Source organism: Arvicanthis niloticus, chromosome 8 (genome assembly GCF_011762505.2).
Source record: "Arvicanthis niloticus isolate mArvNil1 chromosome 8, mArvNil1.pat.X, whole genome shotgun sequence".
Lineage (NCBI taxonomy): Eukaryota > Metazoa > Chordata > Mammalia > Rodentia > Muridae > Arvicanthis > Arvicanthis niloticus.
In genome coordinates, this window is record NC_047665.1 from 75,716,116 (window position 1) to 75,741,380 (window position 25,265).

The following is a 25,265-nucleotide window of genomic DNA, read 5'->3' on the forward strand; positions in this document are numbered from 1 at the left end:
TTAAAACTCATGATACTAAAACCTAGTATCATGACTTTAACATGATAAAATTTAATTAGGATGAGCTGAAGCTCCTTGGTTTAGTCTTTTCTTTCATTTGCTTGGTTTTGTTGTTTGTTTCTAAGCAGGGTCTGGCTCTGTAGCCCAGGCTGGACTTGAACCATAGCTACGCTACTTCAGTCTCCTTAGTGCTAGGATGCAAAGGGTGAACCCCACACTTGCCGCTTTGCTTTGCTTTTGTTAACAATGTAACAGTGAATGTAAGGTGAGGACCATGACTGCATCCCAGAACCATGAAGGGAGAGGTGGAGGTGTTGGCCAACAGTGAGAATCTATCTCAGACTTTGTAAATATCTAAGTACCTTGAAGAAAAGTGGCCATCACTTATTCTCATTGTGGTAAATACATATGCAGATGGATTAAATTTACATTCAAATTTAAATATGAGATATATAACATACACATGCATCTATGTGTATGATACATACACATGTATCTATGTATATGTATCAAATACTAACGCTAACTTCAATTCTTTGTTATGCATAAATTTCCTATGTTAAAAACTACTCATATTTTCATAAACAAACTGTAGATTTAATTTTATGAGAAGGGAACACAGAAGATCTCTGTATTGTGGGTCTGAGCTGAGGAAAGGAGTTTGAAGAAAACATGCAGATGGAGCCAAGGTCTTAGTTCTGAAGGCTGAGAGGTCAGTCTTCCTCTGCCCTCTAGGCATCTGATCTTTTCCCTCCAAAGAGAAGTCAGCAGGGCTCCCTGTGGGAAGTGTGAGCACCTGGACCTCAGCAGAGAACACCAACTTCATGAGAAGTTAGATCCGCCCCTGGACTGGCCCCAGAGTCAGGGAAAGCTTACCTCCTCTCTAACCAGGAGAGCCGAACATTGCAAGGGGACACCCATCATCTTGTGGGGATTCCATGTCACAGAGTTGGCCCTAAAAGACAATCACATGAAAGGGTGGCATCCCACATCAGGCTCAGACTACTGAGGTTCTGCCCCTCAGAGCTTCCAGTTTGCTGTCCTTTTCCCACGCTCCAGGATGACACCCCATCTCCAGAATGACAGCCTTCCATTTTTCACATAGAGGGATGATGAACAATGCTTCACTCTTTCCCTTCTCAGCACCTCCAGTGAAAGCATATGTCTTTTTGTATGGCAGTCTTAGCGCCTTTAGTGTGACTGAGTCACAATTCAGGGTCCTGTCTTTAGCCACTGTTGGCCAGAGCACTGAAAGAGTCGCCCTTGAGCTTCTATTGTCCCTGCTTCTTACTTTGTCACAGTGGCCTGCGTAAGGAAACATTACTGCATTGATTGTCCTTTCTTTGATGACATTTGTCCTTCTCATGTGTCCCTCCAGAGGAATAGGTCTGCTATTCCTCCCAGACCATCCCTTCTCTAACCTGATGCTGTGTGTGCTGAGCAGTGTGGTCCATGCAGGAGAGGTTCTGCTATCTTCTCCTCCCTGTCCTTCCCTTCTCGCCTCTCTTCCTGTTTTTCTCCTTGAAGTAGGATCTCACTAAAAAGCCTATGATGGTTCAAAGTTGTTGCCCTCATGTCTTAGCCTCCTGAGTACCGGGGTTATGGGTATGGTTGCCCATACCTACCTTACAGCAGAATTTCCAATAAAATTTGTTCTCCTTCCTATCCAGCGCTATGTTCCTTCAGTAACTGTGGCTCTAAGAGGCACAGCTCATGGACTTAGACTACATTATAACCATGGTTTATATTTCTTTAATAAGAATTACAATTAGCTTAATCTGGATAGTCTTAACTGACCCCCACACCCTATCTTTGGCATTGGGATTATTTTATAGTTTGTTTATAGTCTGTCTCTCTTGTTCCTAAATTGTCAGCACCCACTTTCCCTAAAGCTCAAATTCCAAACCGCAGCACATGACTAGAGATGCCTCAGGGAGGCCTGTGTTCAGTCTGTGTCCCTTCCCTTCCTTTTCCGTCTCCATTACATAGACTGCTTCTTGGTCTCTGAATGGTCTATTCTTCTCTTGGGCCTGTCCTGCTATCGCCTTTTCTTGGCTTCACTTGGTTTATTTGTCCCTAGATCCTGACTCTTAAAGTGTCTCTGCGACCTTATTCACGTTCCGTTAGCGTCTCCCCTAACTCCCACAGCACTACTCCAACCTCTCCCTTCAGTGCCCAGAGAAAGCAACTGCTTCTCCAAGAATTCCATACTCGTCAAGCAAGCTCAATGCTTGCTATGATGCTTTGTATAAAGAACCCACACAAGGAAGAAAGGCAGTGGAATAGCCCATATCAGCTGTGTCCACAGTGCCCTAGCTTGCTGCTCCCCTAACTCTCCAATCAGTGCGAGAGCCTTGGGAAATGATGGAATGATGGTACTTAGTGTACCCACGATCTTATTTAAGCTAATGAACAACCCAGCTCAGGGGTCCAGCAGCCAGACAGCACCCCTAGTGTCTTATATTTGTGGAAGATTTTCTGCCAACTCCATGGACAGGATTTCTGTATTTCTACCACATTTCTGCCCTACCCCTACATGGAAGTCCACCAAAACACTACTCTCCAATTAGACTGAACTCAACTCTTTTCAAGTATTTTCATTTGCCAAGTATCTCTGCTCTCCCAGAGGGAATATCCGTCTTTCATTTCTGCCCCTCACTGGATGATGCTCAGCTCCAGAGCTGATGCCTGGCCCATGTTGCCTGGAATGATGAGATCTAAGAAGGACCATCTCTTCCTCCATCTTCCTTATCAGAATACTTGCCTTGGCTCTCAAGTAGAATCAAAGGCAACTGATACTGCTGCTTCTGTTTTACTGCAACCCTCAGAGAGTCTTTAAATCCCCTGGAAGAAGGAAGGGACTGAAGAGTTGGTTTACAATGTCAGACACACTCTGGAGTATTTCGGCTCCTAGCTTGCCGTCTTGGCTACACTGGATCTAGGAAAGGCAGTGCTAGCAAGAGAGTCATCTGAACATTTGGGTAGTGGATAGTGCTTTGCCATTACTCTTTGAATGTCACTCAGGAATGCCCTGAAGCCACAGAGAAGCAATGAATCGTGGATTTCCTTTTCCTCTAGACTGAGTCATAAGCTTTTAGCTTGTGATACTTAGAGAAAATTTATTTCTCCAACTTAGGCACACTTCTTTCCTAAAATGAAGCCCACATACAATTGTGCTCCAGCAATGTCCAAAAGTTCTGTGATCTTATTCACCAAAGAGAGTGTACATTGTGCTAAGAAACTCTAGGATGGTTACCATCTGCCTTATGTGCTCAGAGCATGACATGGCAGTGTCCTTATTTCTGAGTATTCCACCCTTGGCTATTACATTTGGTAAATTTAGTTACAACCTGGTTTCGAGAATTGTGGCAACAAGAACACAAAGGACTCCATGTTCCAAGATGAATACTCTGAGCTTTTCTCTCAAATAATAGTCTTTAGTACAAAAGCATGTGGGTGTTTGTTTTTCTGAGGCTTCAGGTAGGTAATTTAGTGAGCTTTCAAGTGATGGAGGTGGTGGGGTGCTCCATGGTTCTCTGCACTTGCAGCGTGAGGAGGCATTAAAGGTAGTATAAAAGATGCTTATACTTTTTGTCAGTCAGAAACAATCAGAGAATAGAAGGTATTGTGCACTGGCCACTTCTCAAAGCACACGACTTCAGTTCTGGGTAGGCATGTATGGTACTAGGGTTCTAGCCAAACTTAGGTGGAAGCTCACCTCCCCTCATCTCCCCTCATCTCCCCTCATCTCCCCTCATCTCCCCTCATCTCCCCTCACCTCCCCTCACCCATGAGCCTTGGAGTCAGAACAAAGATAGTGCTAGTGACTTAACCCCTGTTACGTTTCAAAAGCCAGGGTTCCTGGCAACAGACTCAGGAATAGTCATCCCAGGACTGCTTTGTCCTGACTTTTTTCCCAGGCTTATTTCTGCTAATTCAACAGGCCACTCTTGGCTCTATCCTCAACCTCCTCCTCTTCCATATCAACACTCATGGGTTTTGTGCAGGCCTGTGAGCAGACCGGGTATCACACAGATCCTCCCTGTGTGCTAACAGATGCCCCCAAGCTCCCCAAGCCTCTTCTCCAGTCCTAAAATGGAACTCGTGCCAAGATATCTAGGGGCAGAGCCAGGATGAATCTTTTCCTGAACAGTGTCTGGCTGCTTGGCAGAGCTCAGTAGGCAGTTGGCAGCCTCTGATGAATTAAGGCTTTCTCTGTTGTCTGGAGTGTCAGAATTCACGACTGTAGCTGCCCTGGTTGACTTGCTGGGCTGTGATGGGAAAACTGGTCACCCTTTGCATGTGGTGCAGAAGCACAGCCCGAGGCCATATTTTGTAGTCTGCGTTTCTCCTTTGGACTTCAATATGTTTTATGCTAACCAAATATTACTTTCTTTGTGTTCTGCAGCCTTTCTCAATGGTCTGCTGCACCAGCCCCAAATAAAAGCTACTTACTGTATCAATCTGAGCTACGTCAGAAAAGGGTCACTGTAGAATGAAGCCAGGAGAATGAAGTTGTTGGCAGGTCTTACTTTGACTCAGCTGGCTATATCTAATCCGAAAGGTAGCTACCAGTATTACAAATGACAAGGTGTTTACCTGCTTTGATAAAACTATGCATTGCTGTCTTTAAAGCCATGAATACTATTCTTATAGTAACATGAAAGCAATCGATCTCTCTAGAAAAATGTGGACAGCCTGCAGGTTTTTAAATCATGGTGTTTGATTAAAAACTGGAAGGAATGAACTCTAGAGACAAACCCCAATTTTGAAAGACATTCTCCCTGGGTTACTTTTTTTCCACTTAGGAATAGGCAAGGCAGAGTGGGCTTGCTGGCATTCCAAAACTTCCTTAGAACTTGAGTGCCATTTTCTTTTATGTAGCGTTTAACACTCTATATTACAGACTAGGAAATTACACATACCTCTCCACACCGCTCAGCTTCCACTTGTGTTTCCGGGACATCAGTAACCCTCCACCCCAAGCAGCCTGAAAAAGCAAAACAGATGAGGAAGGATGCAGCACCTTTCTATGGGTTAGATTTCTAGTTTGGTGTCTTCCATATTAGTGGGAAATGACCTGTGAAAATGACCTGCATAGTTCCATGTTGAGTAAGGGAATAGACCACCGTCTCCCAATGTGATGGCTTTAGATTTCAAGGTTAAAGTCTCTGGATCTATCTTACATTTATATATTACATGTTTATAATTGTGGAGACACGTTTCCGTAGTCTATGTGAATTGGGGAAAAACAGCCTCCTCATCCCTTGCTGTGGTTCCAAAGTTGTCCCTTAGGAAGTTTCGTGCTCTAGAATGAGGAAAAGTGTGGTTACCACAGTTGGAGTAGATAAGATGGGCTGGGAAACCATTAAACAGGTCCCATGTTGAAGGCCAGAGTGACTTATGTTAATGCTATATGCAGTTTTAGCTTACAATAGCATAAAGACTTTGCACCTGGAGGTGTAACAACTTACAGGGAGAAGACATTGCAACAACAACAAAAAAGAAAAGTAATAAATGGTGGTATACATCCTTCATATTTTGGTGCCTTATGTTAACATATCTTAAATATAGTTCAGCTTCTTAGTTCACCAAACTAACATATTGGAAATTTCGTAATCCACATTTCCTAATTTTAAGTGGTCAAGCCTGCTTTTTTTCAATGAATACACGACTTTCTAACTTGAGGTATGGTTTTACAGTTTTTGTTACAAATGTAAATTCTGACTATACCCAAAAGGGAGACTACGTATGTGCAACTATGTGCGGGGGGTGGTTTTTATCCAAAAATATTATGGATCAGTGAATTGAGAACCAAGCATTCAGCTCAAGTGCTGGCCATGTCGAGAATACTTTCATGTTGGGAACCTTAATGCATACTGAGTCTCGGGCTGTTTCCAGTTAATATTACACAATGTGTAAGTTCTGTGCCTCTGAAATCTTTAAAAGCTGAGATACCACCATTCTAAATATAATGAGAGAGAGAGAGAGAGAGAGAGAGAGAGAGAGAGAGAGAGAGAGAGAGAGAGAAAGGGGGAGAGGGAGAGGGAGAGGGAGAGGGAGAGGGAGAGGGAGAGGGAGAGGGAGAGGGAGAGGGAGAGGGAGAGGGAGAGGGAGAGGGAGAGGGAGAGGGAGAGGGAGAGGGAGAGGGAGAGGGAGAGGGAGAGGGAGAGGGAGAGGGAGAGGGAGAGGGAGAGAGAAAATCGTATTCCATGAGTTTGTTCTAAAAACCATGCAAAGGTGCTTAGTGGGTAGTTGCCAAGCGGTACTTACATCCACATGCATCCAGATCTTATACTTTTTGCAGATGTCAGCCACAGCCAAGAGAGGATCAAAAGCCCCATACACAGTGGTTCCGGCTGTGGCACTCACCAGGAAAGGAACAAATCCCTTCAAAAACAAGAATGCCCCAATTGTGTGAAAAACAGGGCTGTGGACTTGCTCACTCATTTAATTTTTGAAACAAGGTCTTGCTACATAGCCCAGTCTCCCTTGGAACTCAGTATGTAGAGTGGCCTCAGCATGTGACAGTCCTCTGAGCTCAGCCTCCTGAGTGCTGGAGCTACAGGCATGGGCACCACACTAGGAGTTGAGGTTTAGCGAGCTGATTGAAATCATGATGACTCTTCCCTGCCACGTACACTGTTTGAATCGTCAGAAGAGCTGTCAACACTCCAGATTGGCTAAATCAATGACCCCTCCAAGATTCTGAAATGTTCACTGGCTGTCCCTGAGAGCTGCCCACCCCAGCTGCCCCGTGACAGCAGTAGTTAGCAGCACTGGAGATTTCCAGTGATGTCCCCTAGTCATTTGCACACTCTAGGTAGACTGGCTTGATCTTTTTCACTTCCTTTGCTCATTTTCTACTTTTTCTTCTTCACAGTCAGGCACCTGAGTTTAACTCCCCCTTTAGCACGGTCAGGTGGGAAGGGTGGAGAAAAGAGGGACTCTGCCATACTCCCAACTTTCCTATGTGGAATAGCTCAGGCCATTTATTCAGGGTATTAGAGGCGAGGGCCTCACGTGGGGCTAACCATTTTCTAGGCCATGGCAACATGGAAATCAATTTAATAGGAAATGGCTACAAGAGGGTGGAAGACAGTCACAGATGGGATCAGCATGGTCACACTAGGCTGTCCTCATTGTCATGTTGGTTTATAGACCCTGATGTTTGCAGGATTTGTCCTTAGGTGGCAGCAAAAGTTTGATCTCATGGTTCATGTTACTAGGTACCTTTCTAATACAAAAATAGCTGCAGGAAAAAAAAAAGTCATATGAAAATAAATGATTACTACTGTGCACATAGTAGTTGCATCTATTGGTAAACCAGGCACTGTGCCTTTCATTTACAAAAAAATTAACAGAATTCTAAAAGCAATCTCTGGCTCGTGAGAGATCCAAGGGCATATTCTTTGATGGATATTGTTATTTTATTTTATATTTTTGAGACAGGGTCTCATATACCTTCCAAAATGGCCTCAAACTTTATATGTAGCTGAGGATGACTTTGAACTTCTGATCCTTCTGCCTTGACCACACTTAGCTTATGGGTGCTTGTGATCAAACCCTAGGCCTGTTGCAAGTCAAAGAAGCACTCTACTGACTAAGTTACACCCCCCAGCATGGTTTTGTTATTTTTAAAAGAATTGTAAGTTTGTGTCTTCAAGATCAGTTGTATGGTTTAATATGGTCCTCTCAAATCTCCATGTGACAGTCACACACAAGCTGTGTGAGCATGCATGTTCTTAGCTGTAAGAAGGATTGTTCATATGTGTGTATGCTTAGCGCCAAGCTCCAAATATGGAGGCTTTGGAATTCCATCCCTGTAGAGATATCTACTCCACAACTTAGACTTTTGAAACATGCATATACATCACACACATGTGTGTATGTGTATATGTGCATATATATGTATATGTATGTGTGTGTATATGATGTGTGTGTGTGTGTATGTGTGTGTGTATACACTCTAGGCTGTGTTGACTGTCCTATTGATTTATAGGCAGGGATGTTTCATAGGTGTGTGTGTGTGTACTCAGAGACCAACATGATGATTGCATGAAAAATTCCATATTCTTGTTAAAGCTTGGAGACTGAGACTTGGATTCCTTTTAAAAAATAAAACCTAAACAACATGTTTTTATGTTATAAATCGAAATACATATTGTTCTGGGTCAAAGATCACTTACTTTCTGTTTGACTTCAAGGATTCTTCTTTCAAGATCAGATGGGATCATTTTCCCTCTGCAAGGAAAATGGGATACATGTTGATTTGTCTGGACTAGTTTGCTTTTCTGTCTCCACAGCATATGGAACCTCAAGATGGTCGGCACAAACTCATATCATTAACTAGTACCCAATTAAGATAGCCCATTGGTTATCTCCAGGGACAGAAACGAGTGTATTTATCTCCCTGTATGACATGTGACTATTGCTTCACATGTTGGGGAGACATCTGACCTCACCATGTGTTGGTAAAATGGCCACATGGATCCTCTTCTTTGCCCACAGACTGTTAAAACTCATCTTTTTGATTAAATTGACACAGTCCTTTTTGGGAACAAGGCAATTCGGTAATGAAAAAGAAATTTGGAACAAATTTTCACTTCAAATCTCCCAATGGATGGATATGTAGTTTTTAAGAAGAGAAAATCCATTGTGAGACATTTGGATGAAAATGTGGGACCCCAAACCACCCATGTACCCACAAAGTCTGAAAGCATAAAGCAAGCCAAAACCCAGGGACTCAGATAGAAAAACACATGAATAAGAAACATCATGTTGTTCCCAATAGGTCTCTTTCCTAACGGACAGAGATACCTCCATACTTACTATGATAATCAATTAGATATAAAAGCAAGAGAAAAAGTGGCATCATTGAATTCTGACACTGTTTCTTTCCCAAACACACAGTGACCACTGGCTACTTCATCATACCTTTGGGTGTCTTTCCAAAAATATGTGATTTCAATACAGATTAATTCCCTAACTTTTCTTTAGTCTTTTAAAAAAAATCTGAAAATTCTATAAAGAGTATGTCAGTTACATTTTTCTACCAACTTCATTACAGATGTAAAAAATCAAAAACATGACAAAATATTTGGAATGTACAGCAGACATTAAACCTCAAAGCTTTGAGAACCACTGGCTTAGATGGTTCTGCCAGAGCAAGGTAATTCATATGTAGTTACTTAGTCAACAGCAATGGATAAGTTACTAGGAACTAGAGTGTCAGGTTGAAATTTAGCAATAGGCATTACAGGTATATTGCTGTGAAGAGCAAGTCCGTGAAGCCAGAGCACCACAATGTCCAGACTCTTGTGAGACAGGAATGAGGGAGGGAAATGGGGCTGGGAATGAGCTCCACAAGCACCTCACACCCTATATATTCCATGCTTCATGGATTCCCAGGAATATGCTTTAATTCAAGCTTTCCTAGGCCAGCCTTCTGAAACTTTTTTGTTTTTATTCATGGCCTCTTTGCCTTCTGGGTACACAGATATAGACCAGGTACCCAAGTAATCACTTACTGATAATAAATCAAATAAATTTATCTTGTTTTCATGGGTATATGCCTGTCCCTACATGCTCAGTGTATACAGGTGGGCATGTTTACAGGTATAAAAGCTTATGTGTATACATGTCTGTGGAGGCTGGCTCTCAGATTCCAGCCATAGGCCATATTTTCTGTTGAGGTAGGATAATCTTTTACTGGCCTGAAACTCACCAAGTAGGCTAGGCTGATTGTCCAGCAAGCCCCAGGCAATTTTCCTGTCTTAATCTCACCATCAGGCCTAGCTTCTTAAACATGAGTTCTGGGGGTTGAACTTATGACTTTGTGTTTGAAAGACAAGTACTCTAGACTGAACTATTTACCTAGCCCAGAAACGTGCATTAAATTTTGACATGCATATAATTTTACCATTTGTTAACAAAGAAAGCAAACACGCCTATCATTGTGATACATGTACCCATTTAATTTTACACAAAGAATTAAACCTAGGCTGAATACTTTATTCTCCAGGATGTAGATCATCTTCAGAACTGTTCAGAGTTGATAAATGTGTTTATAATGGCAATTAAACAAAAATCAATCATTCTAACACATAATCTAGTGACACACTAATCTGATATTTATATGGTGAAGTATGGCCAAAAAACCTTTTAAAAGACTTTGTTTTCTGTTTGTCATTGAAGCTTTGAATTTCTATGCAGCAGAAAATTTTGTAGATGCAGTAAAATCACAGTAATTCATTGATTGTTGCTGGTATTGTGTAGCATGCAGATATGCAGTATGCTTGTTACAGTGTTCAGAACCAAGTCTACAGCAAAGTTGCAGAATGCAAACATGACTGGATACTGCCAGAAACATCTTGCAATCACTAAGTGTTGATTTTGAATGATTTTTTTTTTTTTACTCATTGCACAGTCATAAGCCTTTTACTCTTGGGGGATTTTTCATGACCCCCATAGGTAAGTGAGCCTCCATTGATGAAGCTGGCTCTTGGATCACAGGATGTTCCATTCAGTTTCCATCAAACTGTTCAAACTTCAGAACAAAGTCTGGCAATGTATTTCTCTCTTAAAGACAGCTTTGAGTAAGTTTAAATTGCCATGGTATTTTTGCATGGAAACATGGAACTTTGAAGAAAACTCTTAGAAACTGGTTAACACATCTTAAATTTCTCTACTTTTCACAAGCTTGGAGAGTCTTGGGTGGAATGATAATAATCTCTATTTGCTCATCAAATTACATCAGGGTATTTTGTTATGTATAAACCAGTCAGCTGTAACTTAGTGGTCATTGGGGCACATTAGACCTGGGAATGAGCTCCAGGCACCTCTCTAGTCTCATTTCACTTAGCAAATGAGGAGGAGGCTGGGGGGGGGGATGACCACCTGATACAAGGGGCCATCAAAAGGTCTTGAATTATAACAAAAATAAACATAAAGCTTCCAGGATAAACTTAAAGGGACATTTCGATTAGTAAGGCTATTTGGAAAGGTTAGATTCTTCCTTTTAATTGTCTGAGAATTTGGTACTCACATTTAATGTGTTTTGATCAAATCCACCCATCATTCCCCCTCAATGTCCTGTCTTCACCATCACCATTTCCCCTCTGAACTTTATGTGCACATCTATTTTTTTCTAACCCATTGAATCCACTTCATGCTGCCTATATGTGAATGGATGTGGGCCCATCACCTGGGTCTTGGATAGACAGTCTTCCAGTGGCCACATCCCAGGAGATGGGCCCACATCTATTCACATCCTGCTTTCGGGAATCAAAATTATCGTCTAAGCATGCCTGGGAAACAGCAATGAATGCAGAATTCACTTCCTATTATATTTTCATGGTGAAATCTGAGAATATTAAAATCTGATCAGACAGACAGTATGGGGCTGTGGACATAAGACTTATCATTGTTTTTTATTATATTTTATTTTGTTTTGAGAACTTCATATGTGGGCACTATATCTATATAACTTTCCCCCTTCCTCCCTCCTCTAGATCCTCCTGTGTTGTTTCTCACACTCCTCAACTCTTTATACACGTGCACACATGTGTATAACCTGATGAGACCATTTACTGTTGCTCATGTGCATGTATTTCCCTCATCAAAGCCGTTTCTTTGTGCAATAGATGAAGCTATTACTGAGATCTACAACTGGGAAAATGCAGAGAAAAAGTGACTGTGCCCAAGTCCAGCAGATACACCTGCAATGCAACCTCTACACTCAAGGCTCCAGGGAACTCTCAGAAGAGGAGACAGAACCACTGTGAGGGCCAGACACTCAGGTTGCCTGTTGATAGACAGTGTCCTCTAGACATGACAGAGAACACGCACTCTTGAAATCTCAACAATATGGTTGCCTCAACAAAGCTGATATAATGACCTTTCCATTTTCTGATCCTAGAATTAAATGGATTACTTTGGCTCACCAGTGTAGCACACCTAAAAAATCACCCAAATACTACTTTAAAATGTGAATTCCTTCGCTTCAATCTTAGGAATTTTGAATCAGTAGGTCAGTATAGAGTAGAAGGATCAAGTTATTGAGAAAATATGATCATTTTATGATTCACTGTGCAAGGTAACAGAACAGTTTACACTCCAGGTTTTCTCCCATGCTAACATGGGAGAGAAACAATAGATAGACAAATATACAGGGAACTGCATTTCTAACATGTGCCCAGATAATTATGATGCCGATAGACCCAGGTTCACATGTAGAGAAATACTGCTTTAGAAATGTACACTCAGCCTGGGTATCACTGTAATAAAGTAACAAGCCAGCTAAAGGCTTTTCATGTGATCCATAGTTCAGAGCCCTTGTGGCTATCAGGCAGCAAGCAGAAGGGGCTCCAGATGTACCATAGATACCTTCTGCCTGCCCATATGCTGTGGGGCCAGAGAACATTGGGTGACCACCAGCAGGCTTTTCTGAGGACTCATAGCTGCCTGTCTGGTTTCTAGCCTTTCCTGATAAGTGTCATGTAGTACATAAGAGGCTCTGTATGGCAGTTTTTCATTCTCTATGCCTGGCCTACCAGGATCTGTATATAATAAATGCATTTCACATTCACACATCCAAAAGCTGGTAACCTCACAGTAACCACTGCTGCCAGCCATTAGTATGGAGGAAGGCACTGACATCTGGGTGAGAGATACTGAAGCAAGCTGGGGGTTTGGTATGATGATTTCTTGTTGAAGTTTTTGGTAAGTATAACTTTAAAAAAGTCACACTGTAGTGTCAGATACAAAGTTGCCTGGGTAAAACCCCAGAAAGACATTAGTCAGTTGGGAACTCTTTGCGGTAAGATACCAGATAGGTAAATCTTTGTGGACTGTGGGCTGTGGTTTATGTCCGTGTATCTGTGCCCCCAAAAGTTAAAACCATCTTCCGACATGGAGATTGTAATGGAGAGGATGAATCTCCACACGGAAATCATTAAGAGAGAGGGCATATTTCTATGTGGGCTTCTAGATGGTCATATAGAAGGTGCCGAGTGGTGATTGACCTTGCTCATAGTCCTTCAGAAACTGAAAAGTTTCTACCAGATTTTCTTTAATTATTAGGAAATGGGCATGGTTTTATCTGGGGCATTCATGTGTGAAGAGAGGACTCACAAAAATTGTTACCAATGTTGCAGTGCCTCTGGCAGCCATATAGTGAATATGCCGGCTTAGAAGTATTCACTGTGTTATGCTTTCTCACATGTTCCCAGCCAACAATGCAAGGGAACTATCACTGCTTACTTAAGGGATAAGGGATAGCTGAGGGTGGAAGAATTAGATTCCATCCCAGATCCAAGTCTAGCTAGCTATATTAGAAGTGATAAGGTTTTTATTGTATTCATTTATGAAACAGGAGTGCTTGCCTTGAGTTTTCTATGAGGACTAAATTGGATGGACACTATAAAATACAAAACACAAAACTCTGCCTAACATATAACATCATGTACTAAGTCATACTTGGCTATTCTAAATAACACGTGAGGTTAAAAAAAAAAAAAAAAACACCACCACCAACAAAACAACCAACCAACAAACCAAACAAACCCAATGGCTTTTGTAGAACATTTAAACTAATGCTGTAACTGGGTGTACTGGTACTTGCACAGTCCTCTAATCCCAACATTCAGGAGGCAGAAGCAGGAGGATTTTTGAGAGTTTGAAGCCAGCCTTCATAGTGAGGTTCAGGACAGCCTGAGCTACATAGTGAGACCCTGTCTCAACAACCTGCTCTAATGAGTGTTGTGAGAGTCATGAGATGGAACCCATACCTGATACTGCTAGGTGGCTAAGAACCTAAAAATAGCTAGGCTATGAGCCTAGGAGAAAACCTAGCACTATTATTCTGCCAAAGAAGCATAGCAATAACATTCCTAAGGATCGACTGAGCTACCACAGAGTAGAGTTCTGCTCAGTCCTCATCAGAGAGACTTCTTACAGTAAATGGAAATTAACACAGAGACCCACAAACGAGTAATGTGCAGAGAGTGAGGAACTTGAAGCACTCAGTCTTAAATGGGATGTTTTCATTGAACTCCTCCCTTCTGGGGTCAGGGATCTTTTCGAAAGGGGAATCGGAAAGATTTGTTAGGAGGCAGAGGTGAGGGAGTACTCTAAGGAACCGACGTCTTACAGGTACAATTGGGCTGATGTTCATGCTGACTCAGACACTGCGACAGCATACACAAGACCCACATGGATTCAGACTAGAAATGTCCCAACACTGAGAAAGGGACACGGACAAGGGGCCCCACCCTAACCAAGATGCTATCTGTAACTGAAATCTGTAGGGAAAGGGAAAATCAGTTTCTCTGATGGAGCATCACTGGATGTATTAACCACACTCCAGGGAAGGCCCCATGCCCAGGAGTAGTTGACGAACACACAAACACAACCCTGTGGTATTTTTGTGGGAGCCTTTTGTCTTATTTTGTTTTAGTATTTTTTCTTATTCTATTTTGTTGTTGTTTCTTTGTTTGCTTGATTTAATTTTTGTTTGTTTTGGACAGATAGAGAAAAAGATGAAGTTTGGTGGGTAGAATGGGTCTGGGAGGAGTTGAAGGATGGAAAAGAATATGGTCAAAATATATTGTGGAAAAATGATTTTATAAAAAGGAATGTAGGCCAGGTGGTGGTTGCACACACCTTTAATCCCAGCACTGGGGAGGGCAGAGGTGGACAGATCTGTGAGTTCAAGACAAGCCTGGTTTACAGACAGGACAGCCAATGATACACATAGAAACCCTGTGCCTAAAAACCTAATGAACTTAAGACAAACAAAAACAAAGGAAAATAAATAAAAAGTAAAAAAATTAGAGAAAAAAATAATGTGACTGTTCTGTATAAAAATAAAAAGCATCGCCCAAATCATCTTTAGAAGATGTTTTGCCCAAATGTCTTGAAATCAAACAGAAGATAGAAAACCATCTAGATAACAGAAGAGGGCATGGAGACAGCCTGAGATGACGCAGAGGAAGGAGAGGTGCCATGGTCAGTGTGAAGCAGACATCACAGTAGACCAAGCTCTTGACATCTGGGTCACTTCTGTAGAAAGTGGAAGACTGTTCACACACTGGAGAGTAACAAGAGAAGTGGCAGTACCTTGGGTGAGAAAGGAGGCTGTGAACGATCTCTGAATGCATAAAGTGTGTGCTCTGTGTGAATTTAGGTTAATCTTAAAATTCTCAAGGAAATGCATGATTCTTCCTTAGGCAACTGTAAATGTTAAGGATTGACTCAAGGATATATAGAAAATTTGAGGGGCAGTGAGATAGCCCAGTGGGTAAGAAGAGCACTGGCAATGCCAGCATGGGGACCTGAGTTCAGTTCCCTCCTGACCAGCTTTCTATGCCTGTAATTCCAGTTGTAGCAGGTAGGAAGAGGAGGTGGAGACAGAGGGTTACTGACATGCCTACCTAGCCAAAAAACAGATAAACAAAAGGGGAAAAAAAGGTGAACTACAGGTTCAGTGAGAGCCCCTGTCTCAAGGGACTTAGTAGAGATCAACAGAGGGCACCCACCATCCTAGCATACTTTTCCCAACACACAGGGCAGGGGGTAAAACATACAAAAAATTTGAAGGAAAAAAAAAAAACCTAACGACAAAAAATAAAACCGAACATACAAACTCCAAAAATCCAAAGATAGAAATAAGTGGGAAGAAAGTTGCTCCAAGCAGTCACCCCAATACCGGGTTTGGGTTTGGGGGTGAATCTTAACAAGTCTACCATGGGCAATAATGGGTTAAAATGTATAGAAAAAAAGGATGGAATTTATTTTCTGAAACTTGCTGGTTCTGTTAAATATGGAAACATTTCACAAATAATATTTCAAAGTCTCCAAGGAATTCGGACATCTTTGAAGGCAAACGAGGACACTAGAGATGTAGAGTTTGTTACAGGTGCGTGGAGATAGGAACTGTTAGCATCTCAGTGTGCGTCATCTCTGCAGTAGATCAAACTGAGGAAACCACAGTGGTGCCCTAACAGATTCACAAAAGCATTTTTCTTGAGAGATGGATTCCTTATGTTGGCCTACAAATACACCTGCCTCAGTTTCCCAAATGTTGGTATTCCAGGCATGTGCCATTGCACCTAGCTATGAAAGGCATTTTAACAGTCAACTGCATCTATTCTAGAGGAGGACAGGGGGGAGGAGGAGGGAGGAGGCAGAGAAGGTGAGAAGAGAAAAAGAAGAAATTACTGGTAATTTAAGAAAACTAGGGCACTTCTGTGACACAATTAAAATCATCTACCTCAAAGTAAGTGTCAACATTGTACCAAAATGCAATACCCTATATACTTATCCATATTTAACAGAACCAGCAAGTTTCAGAAAGTGAATTCCATCCTTTTCTCTATGAATTTTAACCCATTATTACCCATGGTAGACTTGTTAAGATTCACCCCCAAATTTAAGAACAATATATTAAAAAAAATTGTGAACATTCTTTGGGTAATGAGAGTCCAAGCATTAACAAGAGATTAGATCAACAATAAAAAAAAATTCACCATCCCCCCCAACCCCCTACTGGCTTTACTAGTGAATTTCATCAAACATTTAAATGACTACTAACAATGTCTACACTATTGTGTATAAGGGAGGAATTATTGTTCCAAACTCTTTTTGCAAGGTCAGTATTACATCAGTGCGAAAATAAAGAAAAGACATTTCAAGGAAAGAAACCTGTAGGATAGTAACAGATGAAAGAATCTTGAAGGAAACACCAGCTCAACACAGTAATATTTCAAAAGGATCTGATAACACAGCTAAATGTGATACATCTTTGTATTACAGGGTGTGTCAACATACGCAAATCAAAAAGCACAAGACACCATTTGTCGACAGAACGAAAGACAAAAACATGACTGTAGGCATGTTTTTGTGCACTGTGTAAAAATTATCCTTGTATTATTCAAATGCTGATTTCTGTGCCCCCATTTCTAGATACAATCCTTATTCTGCGAATCTCCTGTCTCAATGTGTAAATAGTACTATCTATTATTCCCTGATTGATCAATAAGGAGCTGATCAGACAATTCTTGGAAGAATTGGATAGACTTCTTCCAAGCCAGGGAAGGGAAGGGAGGGGGAGGGAAAGGGGGAGGGGCAGGGGGAGGGGGAGGAGAGGGGGGGGGATTCAGCCATGGGGAGAGAGTTCAGGAGAGACCATGGAAAAACACCTAGAGTAGAGAAAGCCATAAATTGCAAGTACAGCATGGATTTTGGCCGAGAGGTAGCCAGATTATTTTAGAGGTTTAAGATAGATTAATACTGCTCAGTTGCTGTGCCTTAAGCTGTGAATAAAAATAATAGTCCAGTCTCTATTATTTGGGAGCTAGCTTGGTTAAGACAAAGACTGTAACAATTATTATTTTTTTTTTTAAAAATCTACTAACACATGACCATCTCCATAGCTGCAGGAACAGTCTTTGATAAGTCAATATCCTTTTGTGATAAGAACTTCTGAAGAATTAGGTATACCAAAAAAAAGTGTAGGTAAAGGCAGTTGAGGCCATATGTGAAAAACCCACAGTTAGCACATGGCACTACACTGCACTCAGTGCTGAAAAAATGGAAGCTTAAGATCAGAAACAAAGCAAGGATGACAAGTCTCGCCACTCCTAGTGAACACAGCACCGTATGTCCCAGCCAGAGACAAGGCATGGAAAGGAAATAAAGCACAGCCCAGTCTGACAGAAAGTGAAGGTTTCTCCTTTCACATGGCATGACTGTATGTAGGGAAAACTCTAAAGACTCCACCCAAAAGTTGTTTAGAAGTAATAATTGGATTCAATGAGGTTGTTGGACACCAAAATCCACAAGGAAAAAAAAAATCACTGGAATCCTCTATGCCAGCAATGATCTATCTAAATGAGAAAATAAGAAAACAATTCATTTCAATTGAAAATAATAAAATACTTAGATATATTTAACCAAGAGCTAATGGATTTATATACCCCAAACTGAAAAGGAATCAACAAATGTGGTATGCATGTATACAATAGGATATTATTTACCCCTGAAAAGGAAGAGATTCCAAGATAGAAACATGGACAAAGTTTGAGGACATTATGCTAAGACTTCTCACAGAAAGTCATGGTCGATCATACTTTAACAAGTACGGACCAAGAATAATAGAATTCTCTACCAAATCCACATGCAGAGAATATATAATAAAAGTAAATGGTGATTGGCAGGCATGGGGAAGAGGATGGTGAGCAGTTGTTGTCTCATGGGTACATGTTCAGTTTTCATTATAATGTTTTTACAGTGTGAGCATTGGACGCCACTGAAATGTACATGCAATGCAGTTGAGACAGCGCTATGCATTTAATTATCATAATGATGGGACAGAGAGGAAGTAGTTTTCTTAACTGGTGAAAGTTAGTAGTTCCCTTCTGAGTCTGGGTCCTGATTCCTCACTTACCAACCACATGGCATCTGTGGCTTTGTCACAAGCTAAATGAGAAAGGACCACTTGCCATAATGTTTTATATGATTGCCTGTGTGGCCACATACCATAATAACACTGTCAGTAAGGTTGCATGTGAGGCAATATACCACTTTGTGTTCTAATTAGATGAATTAGATCAGTTGTATCCAGCAGGTGGACTGTGCCCACTTGTAATAAGCAATGAGTCTTAGCTGTTACTATTTTGTAACTTCCTCATGTAGGACATCACAAGTGCCCCTGAATTCTCTACATAAAAACTTGGAGGGAATTGGATGCTTGGGCTTCCCAGCTCTGCTCTGTAATAACTGGTTCAGTGTCTCTTGCTGGTCTGTCCTATTACTGTGCATGCGGGTGCTCCCCTGGGTTGTGAAGGAGGTTGTTAGCATTCTCAGTTGTAGCCTTGGCTACAGTTCAGTTAATTTAACAAAAGAGTTTAATGACCCCAGATTATTTACACTTTCAGTTGTTTTAGTAAATTGTATGACAAAGTGTGGTACTTTAACAAGCATAGAGAGCCCTGATCTCAAAAGCTGGAGGAGTGTTTTTAAAACAGCAAAAATGTATACAAAACACTAGCCGTTAATTTGTGTTCCAATAACATCAGTCAGAGAAGCTCAATAGAATTCTTGCTGCCTGAGCCGGGTGCAGCCAGTGACCCCTTCTACCGCCGTGCCAACCAGGTATCACGTGTCTCTGTAAGACTTATCTCCTGCACAGGCACAGCAAATTACTAGCAATTGAGATAATGGAAAAGAAAGTCTGAAGGGAAAAGAAAAAGAGATAGAGAAATGGAAGAGAGGGAGTGGGAGACGATAACGAGAGAATTAATTTCTGAAAGTAGCCCCGAGTTCATGCCAGTGACAGAATGAGAGAGAGAGAAGGAGAAGACACAGAAAAACAGAGGATGGGCCTCCCTCCCACTGAATGCAGGAATTGACAAATAACCAAGAAAGGATGGAATTAGAAAATGGCCATTTCGCAATCCTCAATTCAGATAAGAATTCTGAATTCTAAATGGATGCTCAGCAATCTGGTGGCTGAATGCTAACAGGACACACAGCTACCTCTTCAAATCATGTACACACAGCAAAGGGAGTGCCCTTATGTTAGAATATTTATGGTTGACGTTATTAATAGCGAGCCTCACCTCCCGATGAACTGCCAAGGAGAGGGACATGCTTTGCTGGAAGCCCTGCTTCACTTGAATTGAATCATGAGGAAAAAAAAATTAGACAACCTAAATAAATTAGCCCTTTGAAAAAAGGTTAGATAATTCTTAAACACACCCGTGATCTCAGTGCTTGGCAGTCTGAGGTGGGGAGGCCAGCCTGGGTATCAGAATGAGATTGAAATAAAAGAAATTAAAACAGGATAGCAAACACATCATCCCAAGAAAGGCAAACAACAGCGGAGGAAATGTTCCAGACTGGAGAGTAAAGAACTATTTAACCTCAGGGCCGGGTAGTGGTCACCACACTGGCGGAGGCAGCAGGACTCCAGTGGCTGTGGGGGAGGGGAGCCCTCAGCCAGCCTAGACTAACCAGTGAGTCCCTGGCCAATGAGACATTAGTCTCAAAAATGGGCAAACAGTACCTAAGGAAAACAACACATAAGGTTGTCCTCTGGCTTTGACATACATGTGCGCTCATACACATACACACGCAAGCATATGCACATGCACACACACGTTAAAGGTAATTTTAAAATAAAAAAAATTATTGTTGATATGATGGCACTCCTAATTACTCCTACGGTACCCTATTTCTGAGCTCTCCTATTTGGTACTTCATTTTAATCATTATATTGTTTTCAAATCAGGTTATAACAAGTTTGAGAAAAAAAGATATTAACGGTTGTAGTTTTTATAGTGCTTATGACTTTGCATTTAAAATGTTAAAAAAATTTAACATAGTTATGGGCTAAAATTTGAAAAAAAAAATTCATGCTCAAATCATCTTGGGTTCAACACTGCCCTCCTGTTTTCTACCTATCAACATCAGCAGGCACATACAACCAAAGATGGCCGTGGACCAACACTCCTCCTGGCATCGGCCTTTCTGGGCTCAACCTCTAGGACTTGGAAGTTTAGATAATGATGTCTTGTTCTTTTCCACACCTACCACTCACTGTCAGTCCCATAAACTGCCTCCTGCCCTCACACCTCCATGGAGCCAGCTCACAGCCTAAGCAGCGCCCCCTTCTAATTATGGTGCTATCTTAGGGCAGCTAGTCACACTTCCCTGGAGGCAGAGTTCACACTGGTGACCAGTTTTTGCCTCTAAGAACTCTTATGGCCCTTGACTCTCCCCTTTCTGTCCTTCTCTGACCACTCTGGCTCTTCTTTCTTGGTCGTTCCCTTCCTAAGTTCCTTCCTAGGCCCATTGCTTCCTGGCTTCTTCTGTCTCCTGAGCTCACCTATGCCACCACTACTTGTTATTCTCCCATGATGTCTTATAAACTAACATCTATACATCTCCACAACGCCTCTCCTTAGTCAGAGTGCCTCATCTCAGAGAACAGCACCGGGCCACTGGAGCTGAGGAGCCAGAGTCCAACATCCATCCTTGACCCACCTCTCAGCCTGGACGCCACTCCTGAGTTTCACATACATGCAATCTTCCCACTGTTGGCCCTGTCCACATTGCTACCACAATCACCAACTTCTATTCTCTAGCCCACTTGCCATCGGCACTTAAGATGATCCTACAAACAGAGCTATAAAGCTGCCTCCCTGCGTGGGGACACCTCAGTGATATTCTGTGATTTCAGCGGAAAGTAATCCTAACATGGCTCATAGGCTCCTTTCTGACAAGGACATTGTGACCACATCTTTCTACCCTGAGGGTGACTCATGCTTCAGATGTGCTCTGGTCCCTGCTTAGAATGTTCTTTCTGTTCCTCTTTATCTATGTAACTGCCACCACCCTTCCTCTAGAGGTACAATTAAGTATGTATGGACCACTGTGTGACCCCTCTGTCATAGCACTTCCCTTCTCATCGATGGCTGCTTGTGCCTTGGCATTTATACCATCTGTAACCATGAGCATCATGCCTGACACTGCACTGAAGCCAAACAAGTCACTTACATTTTGATCATATGTGAAATCTGTACCCTTCCAAGTTATTATCCACATAACACACATTTCTTTTCCTTTTAACTAAATCTTTGAGAAACATCTTTTTCCTCAACGGTTTATTCTAACTCTGAAATACTCAGCTCTATCCACACATATTTTCCCTAGATATTAATGTACTTTCCTGTCCTTAAGACACATGAACATGTCACTAATTTGGATTCCATTAAATCAAAAATCTGTGACTTTTACTTTCAAGTGAGATTATACCAACTTTGAGAAAAAAAAATAGACCCAGTGACACATGAATAAAAATTCAGTAGCCCTATCACTGAGAATATTAAAGTTTTTACTAACAAGGAAAGAAAACTCTTGAATTCAGGATTGTGAGTGAAGGACTTACTTTACATGTCACTCTTCTGATTCATTTTTACACATGAAAATAATTTTCAGCTATGGCAATTTCCATTAATATAAAAGTGATAAACTGAGGTTTACATCACCCTATCTTATTCTACTTTTATTAGAGTATATAAACTTAGAATGGTTTTTGATGTTTCAGCTCAGGAGAACATAGTCCAATCAAACAAAAACTTAAATTGAATATGTGTGGTACCTCTCCTTTATGGTTTCAACTAAGGACTGAATTTTGCTTTAAACATATCACCAAATCTAGGTCCCATGAATGTCAATCAGAGGACAGCTGTGGGGATCTTCCTCCACATACAGCTGTGGGTCCGTCCTTCTGAAGGTGCACTCTGATTTCTGTCACTAGAATGGTCCCCTCCAAACGTGAACCTTTTGTTGAAAAATCAGGGTAACCTCACCATCCCAACCACAATACAGCCTACACTGAACACCCAACCACACAACTGTCTCCTTCTGATCTATGGCGTCTTCCCACTTCTGGAGCCAGGTGACGTGGTGGCAGATAGAGCACAGCTATCTGATAAACACCTTTGGACTAATAAATGACTCATTGACTCACTTCCTTTTAATTTAGTGAATGGTCTGAATCTGATTTGTCAGTCAGTTGTACTTTACGTGATTAGCCTGAAGATTCTTTTGACTGCTACCCCCACTCCCAAATGGTATCATACCTATTTCCTAGAAAGCTCCGAATCCTGGGTGCCAGTTAAGACAGACTTTCCCCCAAGAGAACACTTTGGTTTCTGCCCAAAGCCATTGAATTGATGGGGCATCATTTACTTCAGGAAGTTTACGTAATCCATGCTGCTAAGTGCTGCCTCCTCACCAATGCCTGCTTCAGACCCTGCTGCTAATGTGCCCAAGTGATAAATGTCCCTCTACACTGGCTAGTGAACACATTTTTGATTGATTTATTAAAGACTCCAATTCCTCCAGGAATTGTGCAAGGCTCCATGGTTTCAAGGAACATTTGGAACTGCCTGGAGTCTGTGCTCCCAAGAAACTGTGGCCTTGTGATGGAAGCGGCTTTGCTGCCCAGTAGTCACTGTCTCTTTGCAGACAAAGAGGTACCTGTGGGGAAGGAGGGTCAGTCCTCACCTCTCATCACATTTAATCAGAATCACGCTGTCTGTTCCGATCCCTAAGGCTGCAGCTCCCTTCTTGAGAGAAAAGTGACTCTGTGAAGGAAAAAAAAATACATTATGATTAGTTCTTTATGAAGACAAGATCCACCCTCTCTGCTGGATTTCCTTCTTTGTTTTCCTTTCGCTCCTCTGATGCCTGGGCTTCTCAGAGGGTAGTCCACTCACGTATGCTGGGTTTATGTTTGTTTTAGTTATTATACATGTGGTTTTTTACAACTTATTTTTATGTACGTGGCTGTTTTGCCTGCACGTATGTCTATGTACCATGTGGGTGTCCACAAAGGCCAGAAGAGGGCATTGGATCCCCAATAACAAGAGTTACAGACAATAGTGAGCCCCCATGTTGGTGCTGTGAATCGAACCAAAGTCCTCCAGAAAAGCAGCTAGTGCTCTTAACTCCTCAGCTATCTCTCTAGCCCTCCTATTTATTGTGTTCTAAAATAAATATACTATTTTTATTAATTCTTTAAAAATTTCATATATGCATACAGTATATTTTTATGTTTGCCTCAACACTCTCCCTGACTTCATCTCCTCCTCCTCTTCTTCTTCTTCCTCTTCCACCCCCTCCTCCTTCTCTTCCTTTTCCTTCTCCTCCTTCTGTATAGCCCACTGAGTTCAGTTTGTGTTACCCACATACTCATAGGAATAGAGCCATTCACTGGAGCATGGTCAACCTGCCAGAGGACCATCCCCTTAAAGAACAGTTACCCTTGCTTCCACAGCAGCCATCATTCTCAGTAGATCCTCACCTAGGAGGAGTCTCTGAGTCTCTCTACAGTCTGTTAGAGAATGTAGACTGGCTTTATCTTGTGCAGGTTCTGTACAGGCAACTACAGCTTCTGTGAGTTTGTGAGTGAAGTTGTCATGTACAAAAGACACTATTTCCTTCTGGTCCTCCCTGACATCTGGCTCTTATGTTCATTTCACTCCTACCCTTTTTCATGTTAGGCCCCAAGCCTTGTGGGAGGGGTGTGATATAGATGGACCATTTGTGGATAAACACGCCACAGGGTATTTTGACTAGTTCTGGGTTTTTCTGTTAACCACTATTCCCTGAACAAAGAAAGTTCCCTGAAGGGGTCTGAGAGCTACAGTACTCTATGGATATAGAGACAGGAATTTGGAGGGGAAGTATGATGTTGTGTCAACTTAGGACAATAATAAATACCAGTAGATTTACCTCTGCGGCCAATGAGCTTCCCCAGCCATGGGTTTTTGGTCAGTTGCCAGGCATGCATTTTCTGCTGTAGAGCATGCTTTAAATCCAACGGGAAACCAGCCATTTACCTCCGTAACGTTCATGCCATTATTGCACCCATGGATTTTTCTTGCCAGATTGGTTGTTATTATAGTTAGAAGGGGTCACAGTTGGGTAATATAACTCATGGTTTTGAAAATGTTATGGTGAAACACATAACTGTGTAATTTCAGTGGCATGTTAACCACCTCTGAGAAATAATCACTTCTGTATTCTTAACTATTTTCAGATGCTATACAACAATTACCACCATCTATTCTCCAGAGCTCTTTTATTGGATAATGTGGGGCAATGGACCATAAGAGATAGCCTGGTCCTCAGTTGAGCTAAGGCTAGAAGCTCCAGAGACCCTGAAGGGGCAGTAGGAGCTTTGCCGGCTTCTGGGCACCAGGCCCCTGTCACTAGTCATAGATTTGTGGCCATCAGTCATGTAAGGGCAATGCCCCAAGCCCTGTGGGACCTCCCTTCTCTCCCCCCGTCCCCCACTCCGTGGGCTAGATCCAGCCTGTGGGGCCCAGATTACAAAGGTTGCCTGCCTGTCTTCCTTCCTTCCTTCCTTCCTTCCTTCCTTCCTTCCTGCCTTCCTTCCTTCCTTCCTGGTTTTCTTCTTTTGATTTTTTTTTTTATCAGCATACAAACTAATGAGTTCCACTGTGACATTCTCATGGGTATTTTGTTTTCCTTGATCCATCTCTTCTAGTCCTTTCCTCAGTTTTCTTCTGACTGTTTCCCTTCCTCCTCCAACAATCTTCTGCTTTCACATCACATGTATTCTACTACCCCCCCCAACACCACACCACACACACACACACACACACACACACACACACACCTTAAGATCTCTTTCTCTTCTTATGCTTCCCCTGTATAGTTTCAAGAAA

The 25,265-nt window shown here is 41.9% G+C and overlaps 1 protein-coding gene across 1 annotated transcript in view; it reads right to left on the reverse strand.

Moving 5' to 3' along the window:
• The window catches only part of Gad2 (glutamate decarboxylase 2), a 66,463-nt gene that overhangs the window by 16,917 nt on the left and 24,281 nt on the right, over window positions 1-25,265 (reverse strand). Inside the window, exons 8-12 of the mRNA XM_034510324.2 lie at window positions 23,077-23,156; window positions 8,190-8,244; window positions 6,274-6,390; window positions 4,926-4,990; window positions 877-955 (exon numbers count right to left, since the gene is read on the reverse strand). Coding sequence (XP_034366215.1) covers window positions 877-955; window positions 4,926-4,990; window positions 6,274-6,390; window positions 8,190-8,244; window positions 23,077-23,156 — 396 coding nt within the window. The remainder of the gene's footprint in view (window positions 1-876; window positions 956-4,925; window positions 4,991-6,273; window positions 6,391-8,189; window positions 8,245-23,076; window positions 23,157-25,265) is intronic.